This window comes from Astatotilapia calliptera, chromosome 10, assembly GCF_900246225.1.
Source record: "Astatotilapia calliptera chromosome 10, fAstCal1.2, whole genome shotgun sequence".
Classification (NCBI taxonomy): domain Eukaryota; kingdom Metazoa; phylum Chordata; class Actinopteri; order Cichliformes; family Cichlidae; genus Astatotilapia; species Astatotilapia calliptera.
Genome location: NC_039311.1, coordinates 28,803,755 through 28,831,160, shown reverse-complemented (window position 1 = coordinate 28,831,160; position 27,406 = coordinate 28,803,755). Strand labels below are relative to the sequence as shown.

The 27,406-nt window shown below is 42.2% G+C and overlaps 1 protein-coding gene across 3 annotated transcripts in view; it reads right to left on the bottom strand.

Moving 5' to 3' along the window:
• Positions 1–27,406, bottom strand: part of klf8 (Kruppel like factor 8) — an 89,088-nt gene that overhangs the window by 21,551 nt on the left and 40,131 nt on the right. For all 3 annotated transcript variants that reach the window (XM_026182704.1, XM_026182703.1, XM_026182705.1), the window contains one exon: positions 15,423–15,743. In XM_026182704.1, coding sequence (XP_026038489.1) covers positions 15,423–15,743 — 321 coding nt within the window. The remainder of the gene's footprint in view (positions 1–15,422; positions 15,744–27,406) is intronic.

The window sequence follows — 27,406 nt, the reverse complement described above, 5'->3', positions numbered from 1 at the left end:
GCACAGCAAGAAAAATCCAACTTCAGACACGCTCACAGTGTAAACCATGACATCTCGCAGCTTTTTGGTTAAGTCATAAAAGGAAATGTGTGAAGGTGATCAGAGAAACCCAATTAAAAGCCACAATAACTAATTATGCATCTGTTGCAAACAGCATTCGTCTCATAATTAATGCTGCTATTGTACGTGATTTTGCCATGTGTAGGCATAATAAGCTGGTCTTTCTGCTACAGCTGTTGTAAATAAAGCCTCAGAAGTATCATTAGCATTCTACTAGCTTTCCAATTAGCAGGTGCTTCAGTACAAAGATTCAGGTTCATCAAGTCGTATGTCAAGCCACAGAAAATGTTAAGCTTGCATCTCTGATTGAAAACAATCAGACATGAAGGAAAAGTATACTACACAATACTGCGGCATATTAAACCGATCTATTCATAAGAATGTGCAGAATCTGCTGTTTGTAGACTAAATAATTTAGGCATCAGTCACACAGGCTTACAGACCTGTTGGCTACCACTTGACAACCACCAGCTGCAAGGGAAATTCTCCAACCAGTTGAGAGTGTTTGCTGGCAGTCACTGTGCTAAAGCTTCGCTCAGGCAGGCCTACAGACCGGTCAGTAGCTCCTTGACTGCTACTGAAAGGTGTGTATTCCACAACTGGTTGGCAACTGGTTGCTGGCAGTTGCTAGTGTGAAAAGTGGCTGCAAAGCGGTAGAGTCCAGCACTAAAAACCTGGTGATTGCAGTAGTTGCTATGACTGCAACGGGTAGTTTCCCGTAGTTTGCCCGGAAGATGCCGACTTCTGCAAACACTTTGAAATGAAGTAAATGAAGTAAATGGTGTTTGCAGACTGGTTGGCGTCTTCCATGCAAACTGCAGGCATCTGCAGCAATGACAGTATTGACACAGCATCCTCTTTGCAATCAATTTCACCTGATGATGGCCACCAGCAACTTCCAATAAGTTGGGGAATGCGTATTTTTCTCTAATGACAGGAGGTAGCCAGGGTCGTTGTCAACCAGTCTAGGCCTGTGAGAATGAGGCTTTATGTAGAGCAGAAGAGAGACTTCAATGCAGTCTTAACTTTTAAGTTATTGTCTAACATTGATAAAGCTTTTTAAAATTTGATCTGCATTCATAATCTCTGATTTAAGAAAGTCTTGAACCAGAAATCCATTATATGCTACCGAGAGGCTCAGAAATATTAGCTGTTGTCCACAGAGGATAAGTTCTCGACCAGACAGCTCATTCAGAATAAAATATAAGGTGAAGAATATCTCTTTTACCCATATATTGTCATTTCTGGATGTTCATAATAAACTTGTTTCCATTATTTTTGAGTCTTTCATATGAATTAATAAACCGTTCCTCTGAAAACCGCTTTAGTGGAAAGCAGCTAAAAGCGTTCAGTGGCTGTAGCTCTGAAGCAAATGCACGTGCTGCTATCATGGTGCATACCTTTGCTTTCACTTCCAAAGAAGTGTTTACATAACTGGACTTGTTCGAAACCTGTCTGATTGTGCAGGAACGCCCAAAAATGTCTTTCTAGCAACCTTTCCCTGCGTCTTTACAATAACAGCAGAGACTTTCATCATATGCAGACAGTTTTTTTAAGCCTTTACCGATAATCCGTCTTTACAATTCACTTTATTTTTCCAAGTTTCCAACAAGGTTCTCTGTAACTGCAAGAATGTGCCTGAACCAGGTGTGCAAGACACGTTACAGAGATATAAAACCTGACCAGTTCAGCAGAGTCTGACAGAGTTCACGGCCTGTCTCTCCTGACGGCTCGCTATCACTGATAGCTCTACAGCGTTTTTCTTTTAAAGTCGGTAAAGAAAGCATGCAATCTTTTTATGTTACGATCAATATGTTGCAATCGCTACAAACAGAACATTATTACTGAAAATCATTTTGAGCAGGTGCAGCTCAGGAGGTTGGTGGTTCGATCCCTGGCTGTTTAAAAGTATCATTGTGAGACAGACTCAGCTGAGGGTGGGAAAACATAAATTTGCCTGCTTATTTTACTCAAGAATCCAAAACCGAGTCAAGTCCACAACCCATCCAACACTTCTACAACATCACTTTCACAAACGGAAAATCTCAAACATTTTTTGCCTCTCTTGTTTCAGCGGCGAAGACGCTGGCACCCGTGGCACCTCGGCTTAACTCTGGGAAACAGTCTGTTTTTACTGGAAACAGGTGAATATATTTTGCTCTGCTGACACCGCTTTTTACCCCCCTGCGCCCCCTCGCCAGTTTAAATAACATCTAAGTTTGATGTGAAAATATGCGCATCTACAAGCATATTAAAACAATTATCATGTCTCACCCTTCTCTCTGACAGCCCCCCCCCCCTTGTCTTCCGGCGCGGCCGTTCAGAGCAGCGATCAACACTTTCAGCTTTAGACACAACCCGCCATGCAAACTATGCCTACGTGAAGCATAACCTACCCTGAAGGCTTGTCACCTAAAGAAGAAGCATGACAAGTTGACAGCGGCGAGATGAGAAACAAGCAGCTTGACCCAGGGCAAGAAGCCCACTATTAATTATACAGGCACTTGCACGCGACAGCCACCTGACACGTCAAAAATTACTTCTACATGTCCACAAGATGTCATTAATTACACCAGCACAAGGGGGGATGCTGTTGAACTAGTGCTAATGACGACAGAGTAATTTAAGAAATCAGCGCCGCCTGCATTACTGAATGTCATTACCTCATCAAGCGTCGCCTTTAGTTTTGGACGTCTGCTGGCTACTCTTTAATCTCAGAGGCACATGCAAAGTATTAAGTTATGTGTGAGAGGCTGCTTGGAACAACTTGGGCAAAATTAAACGTTGTGCATGTCGCCCTGATCGAGGCTGCCTACCAGCGACCTGAAGTTGGTGCGTGCGTTTCATGTCAAACACATAATTTAAAGACTCGGCTCAAGCTGGAGAGGGTACTCTTGATACAAAAATGCTACACAGTGTTAAAGTTGCCATAGCCCATTTCAACTATAGTAACTGTCAGGTTCACACCTTCCTTCTTGGACTCTACTATTCATTATCCAGGGCCTTCTTGCACCAGTGGATCCGTGCATAATGTCTGACACGAGCTCCGCTCACTTTAAGCCAGCTTGCTTCTAATCAGCTGAGCGGCACAAACAGAAGGTTTGAACAGCAGCTGGTTGGAGTTGCTATGGTGTTCACATGGGCAGAGGCTGGCAGTGGGCAGGCTCAGAGTTAAACTTATCTGAACTTTAAAGTTAAAACTGGTCACAACTCTTTTCCTTAATGGTGGGTTTTAACACCTGAGGATAAATCAAAGACGTGGATTGCCGACCATACGAATGATTTCCGGGTTTAACTTGTGATGCAAACCCACCCATATGGAAAAGAAATAGTAAAAACCTATATGATTTACTCATGAAAGTGGCCACTTTCTCATTACTTTCATATATTGTTTTAGGAAGTATCCAAAACATACAAGTTTTATTTTTATAATTTTTCAAGGGATCTTATATCTGTTTTCACTCTTGTATGCTTTTCATACAAGTTTCACACAAGACAGATACAAACTTTATAAGATATATATATATCTTTTCCATATGGGCAGTCATTTTGTTCTATAAGCAGGCTTGAAATGTGACAGAATCCACTCAGTTAAGAAAAAAGTAAAGGGAAGATAAACAAACAATAGTTTGCTGATACTAAAAAACTGATCTCAACTTAGTCTGAGAAGGAGAAAATCTGTGGAAGTCATTTCATATTAATCCCTTTTGTCCCATGCTGCTTTATCTTTTCTAGTAGACTAAGAGGCAGTGTCTTAACTGTTTATTGATGCAGACAGGTAAAAAAAAAATAGAAATCTGGCTGCTGCTGCTCCTGTAACTCACAGGAAAGCTGAACCCCCTCCGACGACCTCGCCAGGATGTGCTGCGATTTGACGCACAGACAACATGATTTACTGCGACTATACTGAACCCCAGCCAATCCACTTAATGACCTACATGTTTCCAGATAACTTTAGACTAACATAGAGCTTCCTCTCCCAGTCATGTATTTGCTTCCCGGAAGCTCTGCACTGTAGGAAGTGGGCTGCCAACAATGACATCATCATCCTGCACCAGCAGAGGTGACTGCATCTGCACTGAACTGCAACCCCTCCTGTTTCTCTCTCTCTCTGCATCCCAAATTTTGAATGTGCTGCCCTTTGAATGGACTGAATGCTCCAACATAGATGCGCACACACACGCACGCACGCACGCACGCACACACACACACACACACACACACACACACACACACACACAAGGATTGCTAACTAACTCATGCTACCAAAGCCCTGCTGGCAAAAGCACAGTAAATCGGCCTCTCTAACCTCTCATGTCTCTTGCTCTCACACACACAAACGCACAGGGAGTAATAGAAAGTGTGTGCGTGTCTGTGTGTATGTGTGTGTGATGTGGTCTCTTTGTGCATGAGTGCTCCTGTTTGCTGGAGGACAACTGACTTGTTTATGTGAATACATCAGTGTGACACACACGCATGCACAGAGGGCCTCATTGTTTGTTTGTGTGTCTGTGTGTGCGTGCGTGTGAGAGAGAGAGCGATTACAGGGCTATTCACTGTGCTGTGCTGGCAGGTATTCAGTGTGTGTTTGCGCGTGTATGTGTGTGTGTGCGTGCATGCGTGCTCCCCTTTGGCATAAGTGGTGATTTAGAAAAAGAGAGAGATTGAGGAGGGGGCAGGGGAAAGATGGAGAGAGAAGCACTGGTTGGAAAGGTGGAGGAGAAAAGAGGAGGAGAAGGAGTGAGGATTGGTGGTGGTGATGGCGGGGGGGTCAGGCTGCACAGTCTTTTCGGCAACTCCCGCCAGAGCCGTGGTTGCCATGGCGACGGGGTGAGCGGAAGCAGTGCCTCCCTCGACATATCCTATTAGGATGAGAGAGTGAGAAAGGGAGGAGAGGGAGGGAAAGGGAGAGAAGAAGAGCTTGGGTCGGGAGACTGAAAGAGAAAGCAGAAGAAGAAGAATGGCGGGAAAAGAAAAAGAGAGATGAGGGGAGATAAAAGTGCGCGATTTTGTGTGTGTGTGTGTGTGTGTGTGTGTGTGTGTGTGTGTGTGTGTGTGTGTGTGTGTGTTTGTTCTGGGGAAAAAACGAAGAACAGGAACAGCAACTAAAAGAAAACTTTCACTGGAAAGCTAAATCTAGGCCGCTGAATGAACTTTGACCCATTCTGTCACTCTGACAAACACTAGTTAACTCATATGAGCTCGCCATATTGTTTAATCATCTTGCTGTTCACTCCTCTTGCCCCCAACATTTCACTGTCTCCTCATCTCTTCTGAAAATTTACTGCCAAGTTGCTTTTGAGTAACGCAGGATTTATGAACCCGCAGTGGTTTCCATTTGCGTAGCACTTTGGCCACGCAGAGAGGGGGATTGTGGGAATTTAACCAACACAGAGGCTTCACAAACTCTCAAAAGCCAGAGGCGGGTGGCTCTGCAGCGATTACGCCATATCTAGGTCTTATCCTGATAGGTTAACAAGGCGGCTTCAACAGAAAAGGGAAGATCAACAAAGAGGAAGGGAAAAAAATAGCACAAAATGAGATGCGGAAGCAAAGGCCACAGAGGAGATTTTCAAAGTAAATTTAACCCCGCTTCTACCTCACTGTGATGAAAAACAGCACTTACAAGAACAAGTGTAGCCCGCATATTCATACGCATATTTCTGACACTGACTGTATACAGCTATGCAGACGTGGTTCTGGAAAGCTCTGCGTACCACCTACGGACTACCAACGCAGCACCATGCCGAGCCCTCACCCACTGCTGATTATACAGTGGGCATCTTCAGGTTGTCATTAGATTACATTTATTCCTGACTGATTGCCAAAAACTATTCATTGTTTTCTCCTGCTTTGGAATCTTCTAACTACAAACTGTTGAAGTTTGCATGATGGAAGAAACAACAGAGAGAACAAGCATAAAAACTAGACTGACGTGAAGAATCCTTTGGATATTCCTCAAAGTTTCTCAGTTGAGTAAAAGAGAAAAAAAAAGGGCTAGTAGTGGAGTCTCTTCCCCAACTTTCCATCCACTTCTGATGGAATTTGGCTAGTACGAGTTGAAGCAAGTGTAAAATTTCACATCTCACATCACCTCCATTTGACCTTTTGATGTCTATTTTGACCTTGGACCCGATGTTCCTGTTAGCAGAGGAAAATATGCTTTTTTAAAGCATTAAAACATCCCACAAACGCTCGTTTTAATCGTTTTTCTCAGTATATGCTGTTAAAAGTAGCATGACTCAGTGAAACACGTATAACCTTCGTATTTCCTCTGTTGGTTTCCTGCACTACTAACTCATTAAATAAGCTTAGCTGCTGAGACATCCGTGCACATGCATGCAGCCAAGTTACCAACGTCATGTCATAATGTTCTGGGTAACTGATGAAAATAACATCCCACCTTAGCAAGCCAGGTTCTAAATAAATTTAGCAGAGCTGTATCTGTGAACTGCTATGGTTTTTTAAAGGATCATCCATCTTCTTTGTATAAAACTTTAAATGTTTAAATTATCATAGTGAGGAAAAGAGAAATTTGACCATAAACAGATAAGAATACAAGCTGGCAAATATGTAAACAATGCAGGCAGGTGTAACATGTCAACAAGTTAAATACTTTGGAAACAGTAACCAATCAGCTCATTTAATTTGTCAAAATCCTAAACAAACAGCAAGTTTTATCTCTGAAGCAGACATCTGCACACGTCTGAAAGGTCGTTCACCACTGAAATCTGTTAAATAGGCTTTAAAAGTTGTTTTTACTATTTTCTGGAATTCTATAGATGAAATAATTCTAATAGATAATAATCCGAATAATAAAAACTGAATAAACACAGTCCTTAGTTGCAGCTCTATCACAACAAGTTGTCTTATTTTTAAAACTCTGGGCTAGAACCATACAACTTTAATACAGTCTTATGGTAAATAAAGTTTGCTTTGCACGTCTTCTAGAGTGGACCTGACATTTCTTATTTCTGTCTGAGTAACCACTTTATGTGCTGGTCTCACATACAAGCAGTCAAGCAGCAAAAAGCGCAGTATGATCCACAGACCATAATATTTCATATTTCCTGAGGTTCAAATAAAGATTGTCATCTGTTTCTGATGAATAATTTGTTGCATCTGACAGCTTGTTTAGATATAACTTGTCAAAGTCCTCCATTGCTACTGCTCGTACTCCTATATTCACATTTTCCCCTTGATTTCATGCCTTCACTCACTAGGATTTGTGTTGTCTTGTTGAGACAAACATATAACAATCTACAACATATAACAATCATCATTCAGAGTCCAGACTGAATTAGTATTTGGAGGGAAAAAAATGCATCCTGTTCAAACAAAGGGTTAGCAAATAATCATCTTGACAGGGTTACTGTTTGCAGCACAAATGAGTTAGAACAAAGGGTACAATAACGATAATAATAATAATAATAACAGTCTTAACTTGAGTAAATATGAGGCATGTAGCATTAATGTTTTAGGCTCCCAGTGGAGTTTTATAGCAGGAGGATCTGCTTCCTGGAGACTTTATCTTTGGACAGGAAAGTCCACTCCCCTCTGTTGGAGACAGCCACAGAGGTGTGGCCAGCACACACTCACACACACACACACTCTCTGCTTAATGATGTCTTGCGCAATACTACTCCACCCAGCCCCCACCCTTCACTAACCCAAACCACACCACAACAATGCACACATATACACACTCCTTCTCCCAGGCCTCACATGTGAACGTAATTAAGCTCTGAAATACAAGATGTTTCCTTAAAAGTAAATAAATCAGTCTATCGGGTTCGCCTTGATGTTACACTTTCTGAAAATTTTCCTGCAATTGGTTCTGGTATTTAGCCAAAAAATAATCAGCTGAGGCAAGCACCAAAATATGATCCTGGCATTGCTAATAAACATTTAAAGTTGCCTTTGCTCTTCAAGCAAAGAACGCGCCATTCTGCACTCAAATCCTCCAGACTCACACTGTTCTGCTAGCACATTTTACTATAATGTACATATATGTATTAACATAAACTAAGTTTTAATAGGTTTTTATGATTATTTAATTGCGTCCGTGCATATGAACTACACATATAAAAAGGCCCAAGTACGGAGCCTTGAGGAGCTCCAAACTCATTTGCAGGGCGGGACAAACTCATTTCTGTTAAGGAGATAAATGCACAACTATAACATCATAAACTGATCTTGTGAAAGCTATAAATGGAAATAAACAGAAGGATTTTACTACGTCAGTAACTGAGATGAACTAAAAACCCAGACATCGTAGACATGTAACTGGTTTTTCAGTGTAGCTTCTAAAAAACTGGTGAGGAGAGATGTAACAATGTGCTTAGAAATGCAGGCTGGTCATGTTTTCAGAACAGTGTTGACTGCACAGTTGTCCTCTGGTTAAATTCTTGGCAAAGTTATGTCCGCTTACTTAATCAGACACGCATCAGAAACGCCAAAAATAAACAAAGGAGCTACAGATAAATAAACCGGGTATATCTGTGTAACTGTGTGACAAAACAGAGATTAAAATGATCCTTCCTAAGGCAGGATTTAGGAAATTTAAAGAGAAGGGAAAAAACATTTCTAACTATTTCAGTAAAAAGGAAATCAAGTTAATATCACAGCTTTGCAAATTGTCAAGAGAGGTCATTCAATGTGATGATGGGAAACACAATTAGTCCTTGTTATTCAAGTACATGTAATTTCAAGCATATATGTAAGGCCAAGCACAAGTTCACTACGCTATTACAAACAATACTTTTTGTGTTACTCCTCTGCTACATTGTTTTTATCCACACACACACTAAAGCACGGGCTACTTTTGACATTCATTTCTTGGATTCTTAGCCAAACCTCAACCATAACCAGCATATCCCCAAACCTACCCATAAACCCTTAAAACCATGCCAAGTGGAACTGCAGTGTAACCAAACTGGGAACATTATGACTGTGACACATCCACTAACCAAGTGTATCTTTTTCACTTGCAACAACATGTGAATAACGACATTTTATCTCACCTACTCTGTGGCTGTTCCCACTACAGTAAAGACAATACTCTCTGAGGCTCTGTGTGAAGGTCTCTCTCACACCCTGCAGAATTTTAGCCCTCATACATATAAACACAAAGACACGCTGTTCTAACTGACAATGGCACAGAGAATATACATGTAAAGTGTTGCTAGACTTCAGTGGAGTTAGCCACACTTGAGGGTGAGGGTGGCGACAGCATGAAGCCCCTCAAACAGACTGGAAAAGGCTTATTTTGGTAAATTAACTCAACCTAATTATGTCACCTAGCTAAATTCTGTCTTTAAAATTCAATCGTAGAGACACATTCTCATGACTTTTCTAAAACCTAGAAGACACTACAGTACACAGGTATCAGCTGAGAATGAAAAACAGACTGTTTCCTGCCCGGCATGAAATTTCCCTCTTTTATTTATCTCTGCTCCAAAACACTCGCTGCTAACAGACACAGCCCGTCCTGCCTTTCCCACATACCGTCATAAATGCAAATCTATGCTTGTGCTATATAGCTGGAGTGCAAACATAAAGCACGTGATGCCTCGCCTCAAAAACGGCTCAGCACATCAAGGGTTATTTTAATCAATAACGACAATGATTATGCGTAATTTTGTGGATCTCTGGAATTACAAATATGACCAGTTTGCCAAATAGCCAAAAACTGTAAAGAAAAATTAGTTATTTTTGAGATTAAGATTTGACAAATGGTGGTAGCTCAAAATATAAGCATTTAAAATCGCAGGCATCTCTCCTTGAAATTATTTTTTGTGCAAGATGTAATTGAAAACTAAACTGAATTAAATATTAGTCAATTTCCTTTACATAGCACCAAGTCACAACAGCAGTCGCTTCTACAGTCGATTCTACAATAATACAGAGAAAACCCCAAGAATCAGACAGCCCTCTATGAGCGAGCACGTGGCGACAGTGGCAAGGAAAAACTCCCTTTTAACAGGAAGAAAATCCCTGGACGAACAAGGCTCAGAGAGAGGCGGCCATCTGGGGCTGATCGCTTTGCAAATGTGTAGTATGTTAGCAAAAATGTTAATTTCTAATGAATTAGAAATAGTTCAAGTGGTTTCTCTGCTGTCCCAGCGGATGAAGGTAATGGAAGCACAGAAATGCATTACCATGAACGGTGCCCGGCTCTCTCATTTGTCTGATTAATTCTACATTTATCTAGCACGCGCACTACAATGCTGTTTAAATGTCAGTACTTTTGGACAATACAGCGATTCTTAACTGTTCATGCACCTCCCCGTTTTTCAGACCAACACAATCCACTTGCCCTGCGGTTTCTCTCTGTTATCTTTCCCGTAATGAAAAACCCAGAGAGAAGCTAGCCTGACTCTGCATCTCCCTGCGTTTCAGCTTCATAAATAACAAAAAAAGTATTGAACACAGAGGAGGGTGAAATGGATGGCAGTCATAATCCTGCAGCACAGCCTGTCCTTATCTGACTGTCCACACCCTTTCAAACCTCTCTACCTTCACTCCTCTCTCTCACCCATCTGTGCACTTCCCTCATCTGTCTCCTCTCTGACAATCTCTTTCCCCTCCTTCTGCTTTTCTGTCCACATTTCCAACAGCTTCTTCTCTTCAACGCCTCACCCTTCCCGCTGACAAACACCTTTCACTCCTTCTGCTATAAGTTCGCTTTGGTAATGGCTGCTATACTGTGCGAGCGACTCCAGCAAGTCTCACCTTATCATTACTGTTCACACCCTTTACTGTACAGCCTTCCCTGTCTGTTTATAACAGGGTGTATCGACCTACCTATCAGCTTAACAGTAAAGCTTGAAATGTCAAAAGGTGTAGCAACTCGTTTGCACTGCAAAACCTGTGAGCCCGGCCAGGGCGACACAAAAACGCTCCCATGTATTTATCGGCTTGTAATTATATTTAATTGGCACACAGCAGTGAAGCCACCAATAATCACTGCATCCATAATGAGGATGACAAACTAACTAGCCAGCGCACCAACTACTAATAGCCACGAGGAGAGCGAGGGAACCGAGTGCAACATTTGAAGAACAAACAATGAGCAAAATACTCCTAAAGCTTTATCGAAGGATTAAAAAGATAAGAATAAGTGGCATAAGTGCCTTATCAGTGTTTTTTTTTTAATTCAATAAAATTCTGACTTGCTGAACTTAAGTTAAGAGTGTTTTCTTTTACATGACTATTTCCTATGAGTGAGCTCGACCAGTCATAACATGTCAAATGAGCTGTGAAACTATGAGAAGCTTAAAAATATATCGACATACGCTGCAATCCTTTTTTAGAAGCCCGGAAGATATAAAATCTTTTCTTGAAAGGAAATGCCATAAAATAACTTTGATTTGTTTACTTTCAGAATCCTAATTTTCATAATCTTTACAATGTTTACAATATTTATTAGTATTTATTTTATGTCTAAAATGTTTGTGGATACTGCTGGAATTTGTGAATTTCCTCCAGGGGATGAATAAAGTATCCACCCATCCATCCTGAACAACTGTAAGCTGTAAATACTTAGATGAGCCTAAAATAATATTAAAAAGACAGAGACGAGTTAAGATGTGACAAAATGCACAAAATGCAGCTCAGTTTCTTGGTTCCCAGTCTATGGGAAAATCTCTATTGGTGTGTATTTCTGAGCAAAGACCAGAAAAAGACAAACTCCTCTGCATCAATCAGAAGGACAGAAGATGCAGATATATGCTGCTTAATTTATTAGTAAATGCTCAGCCATAAATAGTCTGATCCTGAGAATGAAATCCGCTGGGGAATTCACGGGTAACTCCAGCAGGACTTTCGTCAGTATGTATCCCACAGGCTCTTGTCATGTAAAACTTGGCTTGGCTGCGACCTCTGACCTCCTCACTATTCATTTCACGGAGCTCATTCTGCTGATGCGCTCCCTGAAAAGCCACTCGGGATTAAAAAAGGTGAAATTTGCTGCTTGAAGTGCAAAACCTTAACAACCTTAACAGACTTTTTCCACATGAGAGCAAATAAATGTTTGTTTACAAAGTGTGTTTAATGACTTCCTACAACTCTACCCATCCATTAAACTTTACCCACTAATGTCAGACCATGCCTAATCTTCCACCATCACGTCAGCCAAGCGGAAAGCTTCACTGTAACCTTTGCGAGAAGCCGTGTTTCTCCCCCGAGAGGCTCCACTTCCACTGGCCTGGAAGTGGAGTCGACCACCATTTGTCAAATCTTAATCTGAAATCTCAAAAATAACCAATTTTTCTTTACAGTTTTTGGCAGTTTTTAGTTTTCTGTAACCCCGATAGGGACGTAAATTCCGCCATCGGACCCACTTGGCAATTTTTGTCTGACCGTGGAGGTCATGCACAGGGATACGCTACACCAGAGGTCCCCAACCCCCGGGCCTCGGACCGGTACCGGTCCGTGAGTCGTTTGGCACCGGGCCGCGAGAGTTGAGGCTCACGTGTGAAATGTGTAGTTTTCAGGGTTTTTATCGGTTTTCAGCGTTATTTTGTTATCGTTTTTATCGTTTACTCGGTTTTCCTGGGTCTTTTCACGTGTGTTATGAATAAATTTTCTTTTTTTCAGTACCGGTACTAGTTTTATGTTGTTGTATTTATCCGCGACACCTTAAAGGCCGGCCGGTTTCAATGTGGACGCGCAACTCTGTGAAAACGACTGAAAACGCTAGTGTGGACGCGGAGCGTTTCCAGACGAAAATGCAGTTTTCAAATCTATCCGGGCTAGTGTGGACGTAGCCTGAGAAACTGAACAGACGTCATGCTGTGAAACGCTTAGCACTGTGCACTACTGCATCATTGCACCTATAAATACACTATACATGCTGTTATTGTCCATGTGTGTATCTGTTAAGTACATTGAGAGCACAGAAAAAACCCAAAAGAACCCAATTCCTTGATCAGAATCCAATAAAGCTTATTCTGACTCTGATGTAATGCTGCTTTAACTCAAACCCTGCTGTTTTTGACAAAGCTTGTTTGAAACATGTGAAACAATTACTAATTTTTTGTCAAAAAGCACAAAACAGGCAGTTTACTCCCATTTTAAAACAAAATAGTAGCAATAATAACAAAATGAAAAGAGATGAATTCATAAAAGAGGTACAGGTCTGACACGGAGATAAAAATCAAACACACACACAGGTGCTCATAGTTTTCTTCTTAAATAATGCAGCAATGACTGCTGAACTGTTGACTCAATGGCTAGGATGTGTGGGTGACAGCTGGCATGATCCAATCGCAACATGATCTCTTTTTAAATAAGGTTTGGGCAAACGTGTTCACCCTATTCTACATTTCTACAATACTGTTACTGTTAATTCTACTCTCTGCAGTGTTTAAATGCTTACATATACACACAGTTACTGTCCCTCCACACATACGACTCGGTTCTGCTTCTATGCCCCAGCTTTGTTTACTATTGGCCAACATTTCTACACGGTTAGGAATATATCGCCACCTGTTGCTTTGGCATGTTCCTAGCAGCGTTTTCCTTCATTTCTGCGTTTACATGTGGACGGGATTATTTTTTAAAACGAAAACGGAAAATCTCAGTTTTCAAAAATACCCGTGTACGTGTGGACGTAGCCTAACAGCCTGCTGTCACAGGCAAACAGGTGCAAGTTTTCAATCACAAAGAGCACACATTCCTGCTAAACTGCACAACCTGTACACAATCTATTTGCTCAGGTGAACGCATATAAATGAAAAGGACGTTTTTCTGGATTTGTGAAGCTGATGCACCAGCCAACAGCTACATTATCATAATATCAAGCTTGAAATAACATAAATTAACCCTAAAGTAAATTTACAGTTATTTCAAAAATCCGTGCTCGTGCCTTGTATGCGGTATAATACAAGGCGTATGCGGTATAATGCGCAGAGGAAAATCGAAATTCCCGCCAGCACGGACTTTATTATAGACACAATGTTTTTGCATCCACGAATCCTAATCAAGACGATTATTGTCAGGCCTGACAGACAGAAACCACTACCAGGAAATATCCCAGGGAATCCAGTGCAGAAGGATAACTGTGTCCTTTTTGCTCTAATGAAGACACAATGATTGCCAGTTTATGTCAGATCAGGTCTTGATTTGCAGTTCTACTAAAACTCAACCATAAATTAGATTAAAAAAACCAAAACCAAAAATCCAGAAAAACAAATGTGTCTCTTCTTTCTAGAGAAACAAACAAGGAAACAGAAAAATTATATAAACTCCTTTCTTTGAAAACTGAAAGTGAAAGTAAGCCAGCATCACTGTAATAACAGTGGCACAGGTAAAATTGGTACGTGCACACACCGCACAGGGAACAGGGAATGGTTAACTGTGATTGATGTCGCCCGGGGGGGGGGGGAATGTTTCCCTCCTAAACAGCATGACCTGTGATTATCGGCTCACTTTGTTCTGATACTTAAATGACGTCACGGTGTCACATTTTGCAATTAAAACAGGGATCACTGTTACAGACAGGAAGCATGTGCAAAACTATCAAAATAAGATGCAATCTCTGATAAACCAGTCTTTTTCTTTAAGGTCCGGGGCTTTCAGAGTAAAAGTTGCAAACCTCAAAATCTGTTGAACGCTGTACTGAATTAAAATAGCGCCATCAAGCTGCTAAACCGCCAATCATGATGCACAGACAGAAGAGCTGAGCAGCGCTGGTTTAGGTGGATCTCTGAGGGAGCACCAGTAGGTTCATTTTCCACTTTACAGCCTAGACCAGCGAGAGGGCACCGGATCACAAGAAGGATCTGACCTAACGTAATCTGCATAAGTGGAAGGATATGTAATTAAATAGAGTAAAAAAGTGCCTAGTCATGTTATCTGCCTGCTTCTCAAATTCTTTGTAATCACTTTGTAATACTCAGGAGGGAAGCTGACATCTGAGAGATCCAGCTGATTGCTCTGGTATGCATATTGCTTCCTTGTCTGCTGCCGATTCTCGAGTATTGGGAAAACGTGAATTTTGATACATTTTTTAAGGCGGTATTTGAGAAGTTTGTGTCAATATTGCACAAACTGATACTCTGTTCATTACGCGTGACATGATTTAAAGCTTTCTTTTTAAGCCAGGTAAGTAACTGAAGTAACCTTTGCTGTCTGTGTGATTTGACCGCGGTGTGTGTGTGTGTGTTTTCATTGTGAAATCGACATAATCAAACACATTTGATCATCGCAGAACCGACTCCCAGCCCCACCTGCACACGCCCATTTTCCTCACCTCCATCCATCTAGCCACACATCTAGCGTTCTGCCTCTTTAACCCCATTCCCCTCCAATCAATCAACCAATCGCTTCCACCGAACCCCCCGTCTCCCCCTCCTCACCGTGCACTCCATCTCCTCTGGCTCTGGTTTGATCTGTACAGAGGGCATGTCTTTCTCGCCCTCCTCCTCTGCTTTCTTTTCTTCCTCTTTCACCCTCACAGACTGTGTCGCCACTTCCTTCAGCTCCTCCTCTTCTCCCTGCGTTGGCCGTGGCCTGGTCGCGGGCTCTTCTTTCTTCTCCTCCTCTTCCTGGACTGTGGGCGGCAGAGGTGATGAAGAAGGTGGCGGTTCTTGCTGGGTCAAGGAGCTCTGCTTGGCCGGGCTCCTCAGCCTCTTCCGGGCACTGACCGCACTCTTCTTCTGCTTTGGAGTTGACTGACACTGAGTAAGAAGAAGAAGTACAATAGATGGCATTAAAAGGAGGAAGGTGAGTTTGGTCACAAAAAGAGGAGTACAGAAGGTCGGCAAAGACAGGAAAGGGGGGAGAAGAGGTGATAAGGGAGTCGTTAAGGGGATGAAATGGGGGTGGGGAGAAATTGAGAAGAACAAGAGAGGAGGAGGAGGGGTGAGAAGAAGGTAAGAAAAAAAAGTCCAAACTTCCTGGCCAGGGAGAGGGGGTGAAGGGAGAGGGGGTTGTGTTAAAGGGTATGAGGAAGGTATGAGGAGTAAAGTGGGCAGGAGGAGAAAAAGCAGTAAGCAAGAAAGCAGAAAACAAGAGAGCATAAGAGAAAGAATGAAGAGGAGAAAAGTGCCAGGTAGGACAGGAAGTAAGACAGGAAATGGGTTAGTAGAGTTTGGAGGGAAAAGGTCATGACTACAAGCATTACCTCTACTCTGAAAGCCTGCTAAAGATAACCTCCTCTCAAAAAAATCTGCCAGAAGAGGGGGTAAAAACACAAAAACACACACACACACAAACTCACACTCTGTCTGAAAGAGATGGAAAATTAAAGGCAAAGACAGAGACAGAGGAGGCAGAGAGACAAAGGCCTAATCCTCAGGCTGCCAGTGAGGGAATGAGAACGAAAGAGAAATAACAGCGAGAGCAGGGAGGAGTAGCCGTGAACTGACCCCTCCCTCCCTTTCAGCGGCAGGCAGGCAGACACACCCTTTTCTGGAAGCTGAGCGAGAGACAAACACACACACTGAGAGAAAGAGAGAGAGAGCGAGCTGAAGAGTGCCAAGGCAGAGGGACTCACACACACACACACACACACACTTTTAGAAATGTACACACCCCTTTCTCTTCTTTTTGGTCTCAATTTTCTCCCCTTTTTTCCCTTTCTTAGACAGTTTCTGAGCTCTATCTAAGAATTATGCAAGTCCCTACAGATAAAACTCTCCACCAACTTGCAAATAGTTTGGCAAGCAGTACCAAAAATGTCCACAGATGTGGAATCCAGCATAATTTGACCTACATTTTTTAAGAGGTTTAGAGACAGTCATATTTTGAAATGTGTCTTACTTTTGATATGATGACTGTACATAAAGGACAGTGAAACAAAAACAGTAAAACAAGAACTTTTTTCCCCCTCCTGTCCATCACGAGCCAGATAAGAATAAATCAAAGCGAGCTGAGGTCAGTTATACCTACAATATGTTTACAGTCATTTTAAACAGGTTTCAGTAGGTTTGGGCAGCCAGTGAAACTAAAATAATATAACAGCAAGAACCAACTGCGTTGAGTCTAGTAGTCAAGACAGTGTAACATAATATGAAGGGGAAAAAAATACAATTACATATAAAACAGCATTTACCACATTAGAAAAGGGTTTAAGACATAATTTCTGACTTTAAAAATAAGAACATTTTTAAACAGTTAATTAATTAGTTCATCTAAGGCACCATAAATGTCATATTCCTTGTTTAACTCTATATATATTCTTCAAAATGAGAAAGTTTAGGATGCAGGAAATTTAAACTAATGCACATTTATCTGTAACTTTATTAGGTGTGCCTATAATTCTCAAAAATACATCCTGCAAGAGGCAAATCTCAGGGTTAAAAATGCCTAGTTGTTGTCAGAGGTCAGAGGAGAATGGCCAGACTCCTTCAAGCCCCTAAGAAGGCAACAATAACTTAAGTAACAACCATTACAACCAAGGTATGCAGAAGAGCATCTCTGAAGCAGCGGAAGACCACACCAGATTCCGCTCCTGTCAACTAAGACCAGGAAACTGAGGCTCACCAAAACTGGACATCGTAAAAATGATGATGAGTTTACATTTCTGCTGCAAAATGAAAGTATAAATCCAACCTGCACTGTATCAGTGGTTCAGGATGGTGTGGTGTAATGGTGTGAGGAAAATTTTGGCCCATTAGCACCAACTGGGCATCACTTAAATGGCACAGCCTATAACCCAGCGTACCCATCTTCTGATGGCTGCTTCCAGTGGGATAACATACGATGTGACAAAGTTCAGATCGCTCAAACTGGTTTGTTGACCACCGAGTTCAATGCACTCAAATGACCTCTACAGTAACACATCTCAAGCCAACAGGGCACCTTTGGGAGGTGGTGGAGCCTGAGATTCACATTCTGGATGTGCAGCTCGTGATTGTGCAGCAACAAGGATCAAATTCTCTAAGGAAAATCTCCAACCCAGTTCTAATAAGGTGTGCCTAACAATGTGACTGGCATATTTCAGTGTCTGTCTTTATCCTTCTATTAATACACAGCCACCAGGTCATGACCAAATATTTATATAAACGAAAGTTGTAAAAGAAGTACATCAAGCAATCTACCGCACTTCCTTTTCTTCCTCTTCGAGTTCAGCTCATGCTGACAGGTATGTGGTTAAAGGTGACGTTTGAGAAGTTTGTTTTACAGTTTTGTGGTTTTAAACAGAATGTGACTTTGTGAGATCAGCACATCAACTTCTGGTTAACCTTAATGTAAACCCAGCCGGTGACTGAAAACAACCGATCGATATCAGGGTGAAATTCAAACCCCTCTCTTTCATATTTTTTGTTCACATCTGAGCAAGAGTCAGCACAGACAGCTGACATTGAGAAAAGTCCCATAGCTAACACAAACATCATCAACAGAAACCACCAGCATTCTTTCAAAAGACGTATTAAAAACACCAGCTAAAAAGGCTTGACGTGCGTGTGCTTTCCTAGTGTGAAAATCCACCATCGAAACACTGAAAACCCACGCATTAAAAAGAACAGAAACGGGAAGTGATAGCAAGATTATTCCAGTTGCGCTTCTTTATGTAAAATTCTCACGGTGCGAGAAATGCTGAAATAGATAAACAAGTTCTCGACTTCCTGTCTGCAGCGGCGACCCTGCCGCACGCCCAGCTGTTTAATGGGAAACGCAATGCTGTGTGCTGCACAGCGCAGGGTTAGCTGTCTATGTAAAGCCAAGTGAAGCCAATCTAAATAAGAAAAGATAACAGCTGGTAGCAGCAGGAGAGATATGAAATAATATCCGAAGAAGCAGGGCAAAAATGTCAAAATAAAAGGTTTGATATATTATTTAAGCAAAATAATTAAGTATTAACAGCATTGTTGTGGTTGTTTTCACAGTGAGGAGAAGTTTCTCTCAGTCTGGTAAATAATTAACAAGTTAAACTGCCAGCAGGACTTAATGACAACGCTGGAGAGCACACTCACCAGCACATAACCTAAAACAATCCATCATACGTTATGTCAGCATAGCAGAGAAAATATTTTACATTATCGAATGCAGTGAGCGTCGGTATTTTAAGCATTACGCCACCGAATTCTTCAGAATTCAAATATTTTTCTGACACGTAACTTGTTGAAGTGTGCTGAGAATCGGACACATTTGTGCTCTGCCACACAGGACAGTAACAATTACATCATCACTTGATGTTCTCCTTTTTTTTTTTTTTCAGCCTATGAGGGCAAACAGAGACTCTAAGGCCATGGTGGTGTGTTCCAGGCTGGCATGTGACCCAGCCCCAGCGGATTCCACAGCGAGGTGGGGCCTCGGCCAATCAGCCTGGGTGTGGCTGCAAGCACAACCCCTCCCACACAGACACGCACACAGAGGACACACACTGATCTCTCAGTTCCATTGTGAGGGGACAGAGCCCCCTCTGTGTCTCTAAACAAAGGTAAAGGCAGCTTGATGCCTCACCTTCCCCCCAACTGGCAACCCCCCACAAAGCAAGAGCCTGAATTTCACCAAACTCCACCCACTCATACAGTTTGAAACAGCGTTTACTTTATTGGGCCTGGAGTTGCTCAAGGCACTTCTCTGTGGTATTTTTGACCACAAGCTTCCTTTCTAAGCTTCAGAGACCATTTTTGACCTTAAACATCACACAGGAAAATCCATCAGAGACCACGAAAGAGGTTTGTGCACCAACAAGACCAGAAAACAGTCAAGGATGCTTCACAGTTACATCACAGTTTACACTTTGAAAGTGTGTACATTACATTACATTATTGTACTTTATTGAGCCCCGTGGGGAAATTGCTCTCTGCATTTAACCCATTCACTCAGTGAAGCAGTGGGCAGCCATTGGGCGCCCGGGGAGCAGTGTGTAGGGACGGTACCTTGCTCAGGGGTACCTCAGGGTAGCTGTTAAGGGGAATCGAACCCCCGACCTTCCGATCATGGGGCAACCACTCTACCTACTGAGCTATCCCTGCCCCTTTGACTTATTTCAACAGTTGTTGTTGTTTTCCTGATTTTTTTAACCTTATGTAAATGACAAAACTCTAAGAATTTCTTCAAATTTACACACACTACTCATAAACTACTCGTAAGCACATTTACATTTTAACTGCAGTTTAGATTTCATGAATTAACAGTATGCGCTGTGAAAACTGGAGCAATGTAGCCTATTTAAAAGCACAGAGAGCGCTAACAGCGACATCAACAGTCTGTTCCAGCACACAAAGCCTTCCTTTACACCTTGTGCTTTAACCCTTTATTTTGTTTTCAGTTCACTAGTTAGCAGTTTGGTCCTGTGTTTTGTTCTGAAGAGGCCTCATTATCATCTATTCTCTTCTGTAAATGGCCACGTTTCCAAAAGCCATTCAAGGCAAACTTGTCCTTTCAGTTCGACAGAAATAACAAAAACTCTGCTCAATTAAATCAGAACATTTGTGAATTTGCTCAACAGAAAAGACCATAAACAAATGTATTTGTAAGGTTGATTTAATTTGCCAAATTACATTTGTGGACAACATTTAACATATTTTGGGGAAAACTTTGGCAACTAAAAATGTATAAAAACTTCAATCCAGCTAAATCAGATTTGGTGGAGATTGTTGTTTTGGTCTACTGGAAAGAGCTGAAGGATGCAGACTCCACATCTTAAAGGAAAAACTCTACAAGCAGCTTTAAGTCACACACACCTCAATTCCAACTCTTTATTGCATGCCAAGGTTTGAATACAAACACCTGCAGCTGCTACTTGGCTTGCAAGTTTTCTATCAGAGCACAGAGGGTAGATTCAGATTTTTTGAACCCTGGGATGTCCGATTAAAGTCAACTTTGACCAGCCAGTTGCACCAAATTTTAAAAAAAATTAAACCATACCTGATTGAGTAGGTTTATTCACAACAATCTAGAGTTGCCAGCTTATTTTAGTCCAAACGAAGCAGCAGCGACCTCAGGGGCATAAAAGTAATGTTACCTGGGATGTTCCAGAGCCTGCAGTTCCTCTCGTCCAACTTTCCAGCAGAAATAAACATGCTTACAGCCTTGTGCATGAAACTCCCCCTCAGGACAACTACAAAAGATAAAATTTGTTTCACCTCTTTAAAAAAAAAGGCTGAAGTTCAGCATTATTAGGGGCGTGGCCACCTTGAGTGACAGGTAGATGTCTTCTCCTCACATTAGTTTATCCAAGACACTGAACTAGACCTGTCGTTGACTATATGTGCGAGATGGTACCTTTTGGAGCTAACACTGTCTGCTAGCATTAGCTGACAACGTTACACAAGAGTTAAAATTAGAAGCTTGAATGATGATGTCGTGATCACTATGTCCATTATTCACATACAGTAGAGGTTTGAAACAGGTGGCCTAGGGGGACCAGAACCACCTATCCGGCTCACTGGATTGCTTTGGAAAATGTGAATGTTGCCAAGAAACGAGGTATAAATATGACACTTTGTTCATAATGTAAGTATGTCAAACTTACCAAACACATCACCCATGGCCTGGCGTTACAGGTTCATTTGATTTACTGCAGCAGCATTTCTTCCAAATGTAGAAAACCTCAAGCATATTATTGAAATTGCACTCCTCTTTCTTAAGGCATCTCAGCGATTCACTGTCTACTTAATATTCTTCATACTTGCAGGTGGGTTTTAATATGCTATTAAACAACAGGTTTGATATGTCGCTCACTATGTAAAAATTGAGTTTTACACAATAATACGAAAGTTATACATTGCAGAACATCATGCTACAAGCACAAAGCCTTGCATTTTGTTCTTCTGACTGGTTTTTCCTTCACAATTCTTAATTACTTGTTAATTAATGCCTAAAGAGTAAAAAGCACAAATCGGATCGGAAAAGTACTGTGCTGCAACCAGACCTGGATTAATCATGATTTGCAAATAATTCGTTTCCGTTTGTTTTAAACCCAATCTGGAGCTCCAGCTGGGCGGAGTTCATAGCTCTCTAGCAGTTCAGACTGCACCATGTGAGGAGTAAATTACAGGGGGACAAAATAATTCAATTTTTTAAGCATTTAAACTTCAGTTCTTATCCTTCAGCTTAGAAATCACACCTACTTTATCACTGTGAATAGACTGAAGCAAACACTGAGAATCTTTTCGCAAATCCGACTTGATCCACATCTGCTCCCAGACGAGGCAGCAAAAGAGGAAGGAGCTCACAGAGGGGGCCACGAGGCGTGTGTGTGTGTGAAGAGCAGCACTAACAAGGAGTGATAGTGAGATATGCACATGTTGTGTGTGTATAAATGAGGAATGACAAGATGCCTTTTTGTGTGTGTGTGTGTGTGTGTGCGCGTGCATGCATGCATGCCTCCCCCACCGGAGGAGGGGTCCCACTGTGGAGTTCCAGGAATTTAAAAAAAAGGGGTGGGGTGGGTGTGACCCTGTCAGCCTCTGATCCTACCACAGGAAGTCAGGGTGGGGGTAGAAGAGGGACCAAGAGGATTGAAAAACAGACAGGCAGATTGTGTTTTCTCCTCAGACTCTGTGACACGTTGTAGATGAGAAAACTGCAGCGAGCCTTCCTGTGACCCGGCCCACATTTAAACAGAGCTGATTTCCGAACAACAGCATAATCACACGAGTCATTTCTCAAGCAAACAACTGCAGGGCACAAAAGTGACTAACATGAGTTACTACAAAAATAGAGTTGGTCCCACACACTAAAGATAACTGGTGCCTGTAGTGCTCACCAACTATATACCACATAGCTCGTTTCCCGAGCTTTATATACCCTGTATCGGGGATTAATCCTAACTGGAGGCATCCTTTTAAACTGTACTCAATCAAGGTTATGCATGATTAAAGATCAGACCAACAGACTCTGCTATAGGTGCTAGCTGACACAGTGTGTACGTGTGTATAGGTTTTCCTTTAGAGTGTTAGTGACTCATTCATTATCACATAAATATGATTTTAAGTCTAAAATCTATTTATATGTTAGCACTGAGAAACAATTCTTGCCATCTGGGGCATGCATGCATATAGCCTACAGATGTAGCGTGCTAGCTAGCCGAGCTGTCTTTACCTGATGTTAAAACACCAGACACTCGTTCAAAAATGGTCACTTCAGGCTCCAGAAAAACAAAATTGGATCTCCACAAGGACAAACTCCAGACTTCAGAAAGGTTGTCGCGAACCAGTGAGTGATGTCATTTCTGCCATGTTCAATGGTTTATTCACAGTCTATAGTTAGGCTACGCCTGTTCAATTGCTTTTTAATATTATCTATTAACTAATTAAAATGGGGAAGAAAAGTGACTTTGAATGCGACGTGGATGTTGGTGGCAGACGGGCTGGTCTGGGTGTTTCAGAAACTGCTGATCTACTGGGATTTTCCCACATGATCATCTCTATGGTTTACAGAGAATGGACTGAAAAACAGAAAATGTCCAGTGCGCGGCAATACTCTGGATGACAATGCCACGTGATGTCGGAGGTCAGACGAGAATGTCGAGACTGCTTTGAGCTGATAGGACTGCAATAACAACTAAAATAACAGCTGATTATAACCAATGCATGCAGAAGTGCATCTCTGAATGCACAATGTATAAATAAATGGGCCACAGTAGCAGAAGACCACAGCAGGCGCGCCTCCTGTCAGGTAAGAGCAAGAAACCAAGGCTACAGTTCACATGGGCTCAACACAAAACTGGACAATAGAAGATTGCAAAAACACCGCCTGTTCCGACGAGTACTGATTTGACTGTTAATCTTGACTAACATGAGTGTGACAGTGGAAACAACTACACTTGTCCAGCAAATGCCATGGCAGAGCATGACAGTGGGGGAGGTCACAGTGGACAAAACAGGCCATCTGAATAGGTCACTTTGAGCTCTTTTCTATCATTAATGATCTAAGTGATCAAAATTACAGCTCGCTTTAGGTCCCCCAAAACACCATAAGGGTACATCAAGCCAAAATTATTGTGAAAATAACCCACAGGGTTACAAATCCTTTGATACAAACTAGATTTAATGCGGAGTCATTCTGCAATCACCCACAAGAGGGTCTGTCCCTGGGCTTCACGCAGGCCAATCTCAATGTTTCTAAAGTCTATTTTTATCCGGTGAAGACTCACTGAGCGTGAACTGAACGCTCTGTTTCATCCTCATACGGTCCCACACATTCACACCCGCTCAGAACAACCAGCCTGTTAATGCTGAGCTGCAAAGAGATGGAGAGAGGAGACATGATTAAGTTTTCCATTCCCCTTCTGCATCCTGGCTTGGGATTCCATCCCCTGTAACCACTGCTTTGAAATAAAACACAAATAATGACTGAGACTAACTTGCATGCTGTGTTTAGATTTTTCACACACAAAAAGCACCCACACATTTCTAACTTGTAGTGAAACATCAAATAATGCAAACACAAACAAAGGTTGGGAGCAGGCACTGTGTGACTGTCTCTTCTCACCTTTGACTCTGTGAATAAAGCAAAGCCTGCTTGGCATTTTAACACCGTCATATACTTATGTTGTCACCTGACAACTGAAATAGAAATATGTGAATGACAACACCTGAGATGTTAAAACACAGTGTAGCGATCCTCCGGAGATGGTAAGACACTTTACACGTTCTCCTTCCTTACAACGTCACACCACCTTTTTAATCCATGTCAACCAGAGTGGCTATGATAAAAGAAGCTCTGAAGCAGGCTCATATCAATGTGTTTATATAGTTTTACCAAAAATAATGTTGTCAACACCATATTTGCTGGATGCTGGAAAATACAGATGATACTAATCTGTGTAGTGCTACAACACTGGGATTGATAATCTATTTAGCATCCAGTTTTGTTTTATTAACTTTAGGTTGAGTCTTCTCAGCTCATTAAACTTTATTCCTGCTCACTCTGACTTTTTATATTACATTAAAATAAGGCTGAATTCACCGTTTATTTGTTGTCATTTACATATTTGCTGCTTATCTTAGAAAACAAAGCAAAAGCATTAATTGTATTTCATGTAAACTTTGATGCATTGATAATGTTGTATTCAAGAACAAATAAACGCAGTTTTAAAGAGACTCGTTTAAAATATGTTATGCTATTTCCAACTTATATTTGCACTGTTTTCTGGCAGAAGTTAGAATAATTAAAACTGGACGATAACGGCAATGAAAGGCTGATTTATGGAAGCAGCGAAATAAAAACCCTCGCTGAGCTTATTCTTTAGAGTGTGTTTGAGTGAGAGAGGGTGGGACAGAGAGACTATCTGGGTCAGTGCTCTCCTCTCTGTCACTGTTGCCTCTTTCCAAACCACCCCCAGCTCAACACATGTGTGTGTGTGCGTGTGTTATGGGCAAAGGGTGGGGGACTGCCCCAGTCGGCAGCACTGTTCATGCCCCAAAGAGACACACACACACACACACACATATATATATATACACACACACATATATATACACATATATATATATATATATATATATGTATATATATATATATATATATATATGTATATATATATATACACATATATATATGTGTGTGTGTATATATATATACACATATATATATATGTGTGTGTGTGTGTATATATATATATATATATATATATATATATATATATATATACACACACACACATATATATGTACACACACATATATATATAAAAAAACACCCAGCACGCCCCTGCGGGCGGTTTATCCTTCAAGCTCGGGTCCTCTACCAGAGGCCTGGGAGCTTGAGGGTCCTGCGCAGTATCTTAGCTGTTCCCAGGACTGCGCTCTTCTGGACAGAGATCTCCGATGTTATTCCCGGGATCTGCTGGAGCCACTCGCCTAGCTTGGGAGTCACCGCACCTAGTGCTCCGATTACCACGGGGACCACCGTTACCTTCACCCTCCACATCCTCTCGAGCTCTTCTCTGAGCCCTTGGTATTTCTCCAGCTTCTCGTGTTCCTTCTTCCTGATATTGCTGTCATTCGGAACCGCTACATCGATCACTACGGCCGTCTTCTTCTGTTTGTCTACCACCACTATGTCCGGTTGGTTAGCCACCACCATTTTGTCCGTCTGTATCTGGAAGTCCCACAGGATCTTAGCTCGGTCATTCTCCACCACCCTTGGGGGCATCTCCCATTTTGACCTCGGGACTTCTAGGTTATACTCGGCACAGATGTTCCTGTACACTATGCCGGCCACTTGGTTATGGCGTTCCATGTATGCCTTGCCTGCTAGCATCTTGCACCCTGCTGTTATGTGCTGGATTGTCTCTGGGGCATCTTTACACAGCCTGCACCTGGGGTCTTGCCTGGTGTGATAGACCCCAGCCTCTATGGATCTTGTACTCAGAGCTTGTTCTTGTGCTGCCATGATTAGTGCCTCTGTGCTGTCTTTCAGTCCAGCTTTGTCCAGCCACTGGTAGGATTTCTGGATATCAGCCACCTCCTCTATCTGCCGGTGGTACATACCGTGCAGGGGCCTGTCCTTCCATGATGGTTCCTCGTCTCCCTCCTCTTTCTTGGGTTTCTGCTGCCTGAGGTATTCACTGAGCACTCGGTCAGTTGGGGCCATCTTCCCAATGTATTCTTGGATGTTCCTTGTCTCATCCTGGACTGTGGTGCTGACACTCACCAGTCCCCGGCCCCCTTCCTTCCGCTTAGCGTACAGCCTCAGGGTGCTGGACTTGGGGTGAAACCCTCCATGCATGGTCAGGAGCTTTCTTGTCTTTATGTCAGTGGCTTCTATCTCCTCCTTTGGCCAGCCTATTACCCCAGCAGGGTACCTGATCACGGGCAGGGCGTATGTGTTGATGGCCCGGATCTTGTTCTTACCATACAGCTGACTCCTCAGGACTTGCCTGACCCTCTGCAGGTACTTGGTGGTTGCAGCCTTTCTAGCGGCCTCTTCATGGTTCCCATTTGCCTGCGGGATCCCCAGGTACTTGTAACTGTCCTCTATGTCTGCAATGTTGCCTTCTGGTAGTTCAATCCCCTCAGTTCTGACTACCTTCCCTCTCTTTGTTACCATCCGACTACACTTCTCCAGTCCGAACGACATTCCAATGTCATTGCTGTATAGCCTGGTAGTGTGGATCAGTGAATCGATGTCTCGTTCACTCTTGGCATACAGCTTGATGTCATCCATGTACAGGAGGTGGCTGACAACTGCTCCGTTCCGTAGTCGGTATCCGTAGCCAGTCTTGTTAATGATCTCACTGAGGGGGTTCAGGCCTATGCAGAACAGCAGTGGGGACAGAGCATCTCCTTGGTAGATCCCGCACTTGATGGTAACTTGTGCTATGGGCTTGGAGTTGGCCTCTAGTGTTGTACGCCACATCCCCATTGAGTTCCTGATGAAGGCTCTTAGGGTCCCATTGATCTTGTACAATTCTAGGCATTCCAGTATCCAGCTGTGG